Source organism: Arachis ipaensis, chromosome B07 (genome assembly GCF_000816755.2).
Source record: "Arachis ipaensis cultivar K30076 chromosome B07, Araip1.1, whole genome shotgun sequence".
Lineage (NCBI taxonomy): Eukaryota > Viridiplantae > Streptophyta > Magnoliopsida > Fabales > Fabaceae > Arachis > Arachis ipaensis.
In genome coordinates this window covers 120,367,758-120,378,428 of record NC_029791.2, presented here as the reverse complement: position 1 = coordinate 120,378,428, position 10,671 = coordinate 120,367,758, and the positions used below count along the sequence as shown (strand labels likewise).

The window sequence follows — 10,671 nt, the reverse complement described above, 5'->3', positions numbered from 1 at the left end:
ACTAGTAACATATTTATTATGAGAATAAAACATGAATAATGAGGCCTTAGCATTGCTAAAGTCATCAGAGAGTGCTGGTGCTAAGCTGCACCAGTAAATTGTGAACCCGGTTAAACCGGTTTTTCTGTTTTTAACTAAAACTGATCAGGTAACCTTATAATATCATTCAAAAAACTTCTAATACTAATATAATGATAATATCATCCTATTATCTCTCTTCTCTCATAAATCGGGTCCGGTTTGTCAAACTGAGACTATTTACGAAAAATCAAATCAAAACTCCTAATCGATACGGTTCAAAAACTAGGTTCTTCGCGACCGCGTTATCGAGCTTGTCTCGGAAAAGGTTCTAACTTAAAGATGACATAATGACAATGAAGATTGAGATACTTGATGATATATCAAAGGTTTTCCCTTACTGATCTTCCGGAGAAATTCGTACTTTCAGAAAAGATCTCGCGTACTCGAAAATCGGGGTTGTTACAATACTTCTGGGTGTGATTCTCTCTCTCTCTTCTACTCAATTTCTGGTTCTGTTCGAAGGAGACAAAATTGAAAAATATATTCTCATTGGTTAGAGACAAAAAGAAAATGTCTCTTGACTAGTGACGAGACAAAAAGCAGAAATATCTCCTAAAGCAATTTAAAAGGGCAGCAAGTGTTACTCAAAAAAGGGGCAATACTTCCAATAGATGGAATACATGTAGATTGTTTTAAAATGGTGGTGGATGGTCAATACTTTCAGCAGATGAATCATTATGTGAAAATGATGGTGGAGGGTCAATACTTCCAATAGATGGAACATTGCGTGAAAATGATGGTGAAAGACCAATACTTCTAGCAGATGGAACCTTTGCGTGAAAATGGTGGTAGATATTTTTTGTTTTGAAGTCAATTTGTTTTTACAGAAGTGATAGAATGACTTATCGAAAAAGAAAAGTCATATATTTCTACTTTTTCAAAAAGTTGTGAATTAACTTTTCAAAAAGTTAAAAGCTATTTTTAAGATGGTGTCAAATACGCGTATCGTGACTTTTCATAATTCAAAAAAAAAAAAAGATAGCTTCTGCTGCTTTTCAAACATACCCTTATAATCTTCTATTCAATAATTTTCCAACTATGTAATTAATTAAAAAGAGATGGTGTTATATTTTGGCCATGATTGTGCACTTACAATTGCATGACCACAAGTCCACCACTCTATAAATGGCTGAGGTTGAACCAAGCAACTATTGGAGTCTTATTCTGCGTGTAAATAAAAACATCACCACTATTCTTTCTGTAGGGTGATGATGATGTTCAATGTCATATATATATATATAACTACCAATTGGATGATGACTTGATGAGTATAGTACATGTAATAATTTTGTTTTGTACATTTATATTTATGGTTTTCCTTTTGATACATTACTATGTAAAATTTGTAATGTTATCCATTTCTGTTTTTTTTAATGTTATCAAATAATTATATTTATATTATTGAAATAATTGTTGTAAGTATTAATATTTTTAATTCAATATTTAATTTTGAAAATTAAATCGTATAAACTGATAATATATAAATTAAATTACTTTACATTCTCAACCAATAAGAATTTTTTGATTAGTCGTATACAGAATTAAATATATTTAAAAATCAATTGAGTTTACTTGTTTGGGACTTTATAAATTATAATTGGATAATGTAATTAATTTCACACCGAATTAAATATATTTAAAAATCAATTGAGTTTACTTGTTTGGGACTTTATAAATTATAATTGGATAATGTAATTAATTTCACACCGAATTAAATATATTTAAAAATCAATTGAGTTTACTTGTTTGGGACTTTATAAATTATAATTGGATAATGTAATTAATTTCACACCGTTCATTTCATGCAATTTAAGTCCATTTTTATTTGTTTTTAATAACATGATCAAGTTAAATAGTCCTATAAAATTTTAACATTAGTGGCACATCAAATATAATCCTACTTTTTACTTTCATCTTATTATTATCACTACTTCAAAATTTTCTTGAGTTTGAAAGTGAATTTCATCTTCCTTAATGGAAACACTTCCATCCCCCTGAATTATTATTACAAGAAACAGTATCATTTCAATAATTTCATCTTCCTTAAATATACAGAACGCATCCACTTGAACAATTATAGCAATAACGAATATCATCGTTAAAACATAATTAAATCATCCATTATACATCACTTTTATTTGAACAATAATGTTCCATAATCATGCGGCGGCAAGTGTATGATCATATATATGACACTGTTAATATAAAAAACTTTTACACAAATAATTAATTGTATATTAAATTATCAAAATGTTATTTACACACTAAAATTAGTCATCAAAATCGATCACTATATACACCATGTATTTATATATAAATATATGTATAATTTAATTTATTTTTAATGTATATTTTGTATTCTAATGTATATTCTATTCTAGTAGCTAATTTTGGTAACTGATTTTAATGTACACCTAACATATTGATAAATTATATATGTTGTTACTTTTTAATTCGTTAGTGCAATGTATGTATGTGTAGTCACTAACATGTGAAGTGAATCATGAAACCATCTCGAGCAAGGTAACGTGCTATATTTCATGACACCTGTAGAAAGTAAAATCAAATTGTTTAGAAATTTTGTAGCAGATGTGGGCACATGCATGCGTAATTAATAATAAAAATAATAATAGAAACAGAAAATAACATACAATTGTAATCAAATCCCCAGTGTGATGTTTCTTTTCTTAAATTAATTGTTTTGGTAATGTCAGCAATATCCTTCTAACTATATATAATCTCCCTTCAGTACATACAAGGAGAATTTATTCCTTTCCGTTGCCCTGCAATTATTCGGATAGTATCCAAGCAGGCAAGCACAGACATAAATCATAATTATTTTTTGTTTATGACAATAGGCCTAAATTTTAAGAAAAAGTCTAGGGAGCTAACTACAGCATAAGCCAACTCAAGCCAATTTTCTTGTTTTTCAATTAATTAGCTCTAGTTGACTACACTTCTAGTTGATTCCCTAGCGAAACCAAAATTTTAATTACTGTCTCTCACTGTAAATCTGTATTCTCTCTTAAAATAATAATAGTATATTTAAAAGTAAATCAATCAATATCGGTAGAAGTTTAGACCATTGTAATTTGAGTAAGAAGCCCTAAACTAATTGTGTGCGTGCGTTTTAAACGAAAGAGTAGGGGAGAAACTTACCCGAAGGATCGAAGGGATACCCAGCCAGAGAGCAAAAGCATTCACATGGAGAACATGGAGAATGAATAGTTGTGGCCTCCTTCAATGGCCATTGGGAGAGTGGTCCAACTTTGAATACAATGAAACAAAAACTCATCCAAATAAAAACCCACTTCAAAACGCCATTTGGTGGATGAACCCTCCACGCCCTCATTGCAAAAATGCAAACTTTGACTCTCAGAACTTACTCAATGTTCTCAAGTGCAAAAGTCATGGTGCCATGTTAGCATGACTCAGTATAATACTGTGAAGCAATGGCGCTGTGTGTGTGAGAAAGAGAGAGAGAGAGATTGAGAGAAAGAAGATTATAGAATAGCACAAGTAAAGGATCAGGTCATGGAGGTTTGCTCTTTTCAATTATAAACTTGAGAATGAAAAACCACTATATTCTGAGAATTCAACCATAGTTGCTACATTAATATTACCAATAATCTCCACATGAACAAGATCCATTCTTAAAATGGTGAAATCTGCTATTATCCCTGACAATGATTTCCCTGTTAACAATCTTTGCAATAAACTTAATTGCTGTATGGCAGTCCACACAAACCCGAATATTCTTTATTACGCGGATAGTTGTACCTGCAGGAGTGCTAATGATGCCAAATGCTATGGCAAGCCTCTCACTGTGGGTGAGTAACAAGTCACGTTTGTGTTCCTCATCAACATCATGAAGTGCTTCACTTGTGTCAAGAACATAACCTTCTTTCTCCATCTGCTCCAATAATACATACAATGCCTCGTTTATTTTGTCGTAATATGGATGTGATTTATCTCCAGCCGTAAAAGTATGGACTTTGTTTCCAACTTCAATCCAGCTGCATGCTGGAGTCTTCTTCAAGCCCTTTTTCCTCATGTAGGTTCTCAACTTTGAAGCATCTTTCCATCTTTGAGCTGATGAATAGATGTTTGACATCAAAATATAAGCACCTATGTTTTCAGGATCGACCAAAATTATCTTGTCGAGAACCTTCTCGGCTAATTCAACATTCTTATGAGCCCTACAAGCAGCCAACAATGTCGACCACACACTTCCGGTTGGTTGAACTCTCATTCTGCAGATAAAGTCATAGGCTTCCTCCAATCTTCCAGCTCTGCCAAGCAAGTCGGCAACAGCAGCATAGTGCTCCAGGCCAGGAGTAATACCAAACTCCTGTTCCATACTGTAGAAATACTTCCAAGCTTCATCTACCAACCCTGCATGACTGCAAGCCGTTAGAACAGCCATAAATGCCACATAGTTGGGTTCTACTCCATCCATTAGCATCTGCTCAAAGAAGAAAACTGCATCAAGAGCATGGCCATGCATAGCGCATCCCATAATGATGGCGGTCCATGATACCATGTCATTTGCCTCTATTTTGTCAAAAATATATCTAGCCATCTTGATGTTGCCACATTTGGCATACATATCCATCAGAGAGCTCGCTATAAATTTATTATCATCAAATCCAATTCTAATAATATATCCATGGATCTGTTTCCCCAAACTGAGGGTAGTCAAGTGAGCACAAGCCGGTATTACACTGGAGAAGGAAACATGCATGGGTTTGACTTTGTCCTTCAACATTTGGCGGAAGAACATGAGCCCCTGATCGAATTTACCATTCTGCACAGAGCCTGCAATGATAGAGTTCCAAGAAATAGCATCCCTCTTGGGCAAGAGGTAGAAGGAACGAAGCGAGTATTCGACGCGAGTACATTTTGCGTACATGTCAATTAAGCTGCTTCCGATGAAAACATCCGCATCCAACCCATTTCTGATAGCATATCCATGAATCTCCTTTCCTTTAATAAGATCAGCATGCTCTGCAAAGATAGGGAGAATGCTTGACAAAGTATAGGCATCAGGCTTCAAGTGGGCTCTAGCCATCTCCCTGACCAAGGCCAACGCTTCCTCATACATGCCATTTTGAGCATTTCCGGCGATGACAGTGCTCCAAGAAACAACATCCCTCACAGGCATTCTATCAAATACCTTTCTGACATTATCTATGTTCATAGTGACAGCAACCATGGTGCTGCAGTTGGCTTTGCCTCTCTCAGACAATCCATCAAGCACCTTACCTGCACAGCCCCACAAGCCATGAAACTTAGAATACATATTCATCAAGGCATTGGCTGTGTACAAATCAAAATCGAAGCCGAGGCGAAGGATGCAAGCATGAAGAGATTGGCCAAGGTAGAAGTCCTTCAAGAGGGTGCAGGCTTTAAGGAGAGAAGGGAAGACGTGGCGGTTAGGGCGAATGCCAAGTGCCCTCATTTGACTAAAGGAAGAGAAGGAATGGTGGAAGAAGCCATGAAAAGTGTAGCACTTGATGATGGAGCTCCAAGCAAGAGGAGGAGGGGAACGAAGGGAACGGAAAAGGAGGATTGAATCCTGGTAGAGGTTAAGGTTGGTGTAGAGTGAGAGAATGGAGGAGTTGTCTGAGTGCCAAGATCCTTTGGTCTTCACAATGCGGGCATGGAGTTTTTTGGCCTCGCGCACGCAACTCATGCTTGCATGTCGTGATTCATGGATGAGAATCACTATTGAACAATGTAAAACTACAACCAAATAAAAATGGCATAATAAATCCTCACCGGAATGATTGAATAAAATTCATTTGGAATTGGATCTTGTTGAATTCCTGTGCTCCAGAGAATTTCTGATGCTTTCTAGGTGACAAAATATCATTACCAGAATGTCTACGGGGTTCTTTATTGTTTAAGGCCGATGAAACAGATCCAAATTTTTCAACAAAGTCAGAAGGCCACCATCAAACATTAGAGGACCCTTGGTCTGATGGGTCTGCATCTTCTTGTGTTTCGTCCATGATCTTATATGTTTGGAAATTAAATCCATCTTGCCACAGTTCTTAACCCATAAGAGACATATCAAGCTAAAGATAGTCCTTTAATTGCAAATCATTGAAATATAAACTTCAGCAGCTTCAATTGTACCAAGCTGCAGCCTGAATGAGTCAAATAACAAAATATGAAAATGAGAAATCAACATTGCCAAACAAAAAGAAATAGAATTTTCAAAATCGCAAAACAAATGAAAAGCATGTACAAGTACAAGTAAGAGGCAATAAAATCACCATATAAAAATGAGGCTTGCAATTTTGTTACAATTGCCTTGGCCTCATCCATATATCATATATAAATCTGTTAAGGTTGTAAAATCGTTCATTAATCCATTAGCCATCACGTTCAATTATTTATGAAAAAGTAAAATTTCAAAAGTGGACATTTATTTCTTAATGGAGGTCATATTTATTAATTGGGCCATCTATGAACTGAACTTTTCAAATACAATTTTTATCATATAAATGGACTAATGGTTTGGTTTTGACCCATCCATTTTCACTAAAAAAAAAAAAATCCATATTTGGAGCTCATAGGATATAAGCAAAGACAATGTAAGTCAAAATCATCCACATTTACAACAGATGATACTAAATGTGTGGGGCAAGTAATCTTCCATTACTCTCTGAAAGAAAGAAACCACATGATAAAAGGTTGACTATTGAGAATTTCTATATATCATTTCCAACAGGGATCCATTTTCCATTAATGAAAATTGTACATGACGCATCCTTGTACATCAATGACAGAATTTATCTTCAGTATTGCATAAGTGGACAAGGTTTATACTGCATATCCATGAAGTAATCAAATAACTTGAGCATTCTTGTAATGGACAAACATCTTATGTTCACATGCTTGCCCATAATGCTCTCGGGATTTACATAAATGCACAAGTTAAACTATGATGTGCTAAGATAGAACTACACAGGTTACTGATGTCAAATTATGCTAACATCCAAGTCATGTTATTTATTCAATTGTAACTCCAAATGCACCATTGCACCATCATCTATAAATATATATTAATTTTTTGAACTTGAGTTTTACAATTATCTAAACCTATTACAAATTAATCAATCATTTTTAAGTACAAATACAATTAGCATCAATTTGTCTCTTCTAAACCTACATTAAAACAGCAAAAATCAAGTCCAAAAAAAGTAACATAGAATAACTTTAAAAAAAAAAAAACTCACCTCTCCACTGCAGAAGGCTAGAAGTAGAACAAAAGTCAGCAGTCAGGGACGGGTTGGGGCTGTTCCACCGTTGCAGAGGCAGGCCACCGGCGAGGAGATGGTGGCCGCATGAGCAGGGCTCCGGCACAAGCAGAGCAGACCCGGCAGAGGAGGGAGCCAACACGAGGGCAACAGAGACGGAGGAAGAAGAGACAGAGGAGGCACGAGGCGGAGGCGGATGCAGAGAAGGCGTGCCACAGCGGAGCCAACACGGCCAGGACAACACAGACGGAGGCGAGCAGGGACGCGGACGAAGCAGATGCGATCAACAACTGGCGGCACGGAGATGAGGCAGAGTTTCCGGCGAGAGGCGCGGAGACGAGGCGGTGACCGTGTGGTGAAGGTGAGTGAGGTAGAGAGGTGAGAGTGTGAGAGCCTGTGAGAGTGAGAGTGAGAGCGCGACTGAGGTTGGGGATGCAAGTCTGATCAAGGTTCTGAAAACCGGACCAGTCATCGAACCGCTCTAGTCATTGGTTCATTGGTTTACTGGTCCAACCGGTTTAACCGTCGTCTAACCGGAAAAATCGTTTTATAATAAAAATAATAAATTATAAATAAACACTCTAAAACATAATTATAAATAAATAAATAAATAAGTATGCAAATTGAATTAATAAATAAATAAGCAAATTAATTTTTTAATGAATAAAAAGAGCAACTAATTATGAAAGAGAAAAAGAACATGAATATATGATTACATGAAATGAAATGAGGAAAGAAATGAACTTATCAGAAGAAAGTGTGATAGATGAGTGATTGTTGAAAGAGAAAGGAGAGTGAATAGCAGCAGAAGAAGCATTATAATTGAGCCTTAGGTTAAGCAAACCCATGATGCTGTTTCCAGAATTCAAGAGAAAGAGGAGATTCCATCGAAGGAAGTTAGTTAAATTGCTTCCGTTACAACCACTACCAGTTATTCATCTTCCCTGCATTAAGATTAGCCGTATCGTTCGAAATGGGAAGATTTGCAGCCAAAATTATTATCCACAGATGGATATTCGCAAATGTTTCTTGGTTCATACTATTATCCATAATTGAAATCAATAAATCACCAAGGCATCACAATCTGAGTAAAAATTAAATCACAAAACAATAAAACAAACACAACAACTCAGCAACACATCATTAATCAATAATCACAATACATTCAAAATCAATAATCACAATACATTCAAAATCAATAATCAGTAAATTAAAATCACAAGTTCAAACTTTGCAATGTGAAATTAACAACATTCAAACTTCGCACACAATTACTGTCAAGTTGACATAATAGTGATTAATCAAATAATAGCTTAAGTGGATCTATACCTTATTTTTCTGATACAGCTACAATCACTAAAATTTTTATAAGTTAATCCCCTGTTTAGATGATAAGTACAGTTTATTTGGTTATAAAAGAGAAAAGGGTGTCATAGCAATTTCTATTTTCGCAGAAACTTGGAGAATACAACTTCACTGGTTTAGTTCCCAGTGAACTCCTTAATAGATCAAAGAAATTAAAGGTTCACTATTATTGAGGCATGCATTCTTAGTTAATAGCAAATAGCAAGGTTGCGAGAACCGGACCGGTCAATAAACCGGTAAAGTTACTGGTTTACTGGTTCACTGGTTCGACCGGGGTTCAACCGGTTTAATTAAATATTAAATAAAATTATTAAAAAACCTATATATAATTTCAAATATATAAATTCAACCTATAATCTTTCATCAATAGAGCTAAGATGTTGAGTTTCATACCTTTTAAGACCAAAAGAAATAACTTAGATAATCAATTACTTATTAATTCCAAGAACTCCTCCAATGACCCCCAATAGTATTGCTGCTAGTAAGTCGCCGGCGCTGTATGTTACCTTGGGAAGAACCAACATCATACATTATCAGACCACCTTCTCCGAATAAGCCGCATTTCCTGGTGGCGTAAAGCTGAATTGCAGCTCTTAAAACAATAGCAACTACTGCTGTGGTGAAAAATGTCCTCCACCAAAGAGCACTCCTCCACCTAAAGAAAAACAAAGAAAATGATGAGTTTTCAGGCTATGCTATGTAACATCTTTGTTTGCTACTCTTTTTACACATTGATGATCAAAGCAACGTAAACTCTTACATCTAGTTAACATTTTATAGAGAATGTTAGAAAAATTGGATTGGTAAGTAAGTTTTTCTTTCCCTCAATATCAAATTTACAAGCTATAGATAGTATGAGATTGAGAGAGTAAGAATGAATAGTCTAAGCAGAAATAGATAGATACCATGAAGCTGCCTCTTCAAGGGCAAAGAGGACACCACCTACTGGTGCGCGAAAGGCAGCAGAACACCAGCAGCCGCGCCACAGATCATAATCAACAAATTATTCCAAAATCATAATAATAAAAATAACAACTCAGAATTATTATAATCAACAAAAACAAAATAAAAAAAAAAACAAAAACAACAACTCACAATCGTTACAATCAACAAAATAGAAAAAAGAATGCAACAGAAACAAAAGTTCTATCCTGGCAATCACGCTCCAAAATCAACAAAAATAGCAATTCAGAATCTGAGAATCAGCATAACCAACTCCAGTTTCATAAACATAGGCAACTCAGCAAAACAAAATAAGCAAAAATTGACAAAATCTGTAATTCAGAATGACAAACCCTAAAGCAGCAACTCAATTATTAACAACAGTAAAATCAGGAAACACAGAGGAGACGACGAGGAAGCGATGACACCGGCGAACACAGTATTACCAAAATCGAAGTCACAGTGCTTACCGGCAGCGAGAAGGAAGGGGAGTGATGGAGACGACAGAGGAGACGACGACACCGGCAAACACAAAGAGATAGAGCTCGAACAGAAGAGACGACGGAGGTTCCTACAACGGCGACACAGCTCCTGCGAAAGCGACGGAGCTTCCGCACGCGATGCCTCTACCCAGTGGAGACGAGTTCGGCTATGACAACGAAGCGTGGCTGCGGGGTTGTGGGGGATGCGGGGATGCGGTGGTTGCGGGGCTGCGGTGGCTGCGGGGATGGAGAGCTGGAGGGCTAGGGTTCTGTGCTATATAAAGCTAATCGAACCGGCTTAGTGATCGATTCCCCGTTAATCTGGTTGAACTGGTCGGTCCGGTTCGGTTTTCAGAACTAGGCAAATAGTCAAAAATCCAAAGTCTAAAGTTTCTAATGACTAGTAATCAAAGATATTCTTAATTCTTTATCTAATTTTAATCATTTTATTTTAATTGAAAATACTATTGTGGGGCAAAATCTATACCTATGTAGTTCTGCATCATCATGCAACCAACACATCGAAACAATTA

General features: G+C 36.0%; 1 protein-coding gene across 4 annotated transcripts; it reads right to left on the bottom strand.

Moving 5' to 3' along the window:
• Positions 3,593–10,425, bottom strand: LOC107606113 (putative pentatricopeptide repeat-containing protein At3g23330). Of its 4 annotated transcripts, none has more exons than XM_021106417.1 (5): positions 10,127–10,425; positions 9,620–9,659; positions 9,108–9,369; positions 7,329–7,878; positions 3,593–6,233 (listed from the first exon to the last, which is right to left on the bottom strand). In XM_021106417.1, exon 5 carries the CDS (start codon positions 5,774–5,776, stop codon positions 3,701–3,703), a length of 2,076 nt encoding a protein of 691 aa, XP_020962076.1. In that variant the 5' UTR covers positions 5,777–6,233; positions 7,329–7,878; positions 9,108–9,369; positions 9,620–9,659; positions 10,127–10,425; the 3' UTR covers positions 3,593–3,700. The 4 variants fall into 4 exon arrangements, with proteins under 4 accessions (XP_020962076.1, XP_020962077.1, XP_020962074.1 ...); XM_021106418.1 differs by having other exon boundaries at positions 9,620–9,656; XM_021106415.1 differs by lacking the exon at positions 9,620–9,659.

Bases quoted from the DNA above. Each gene is read 5' to 3' on its own strand.
- LOC107606113 (XM_021106417.1), bottom strand. From the start codon at position 5,776: ATGAGTTGCGTGCGCGAGGCCAAAAAACTCCATGCCCGCATTGTGAAG.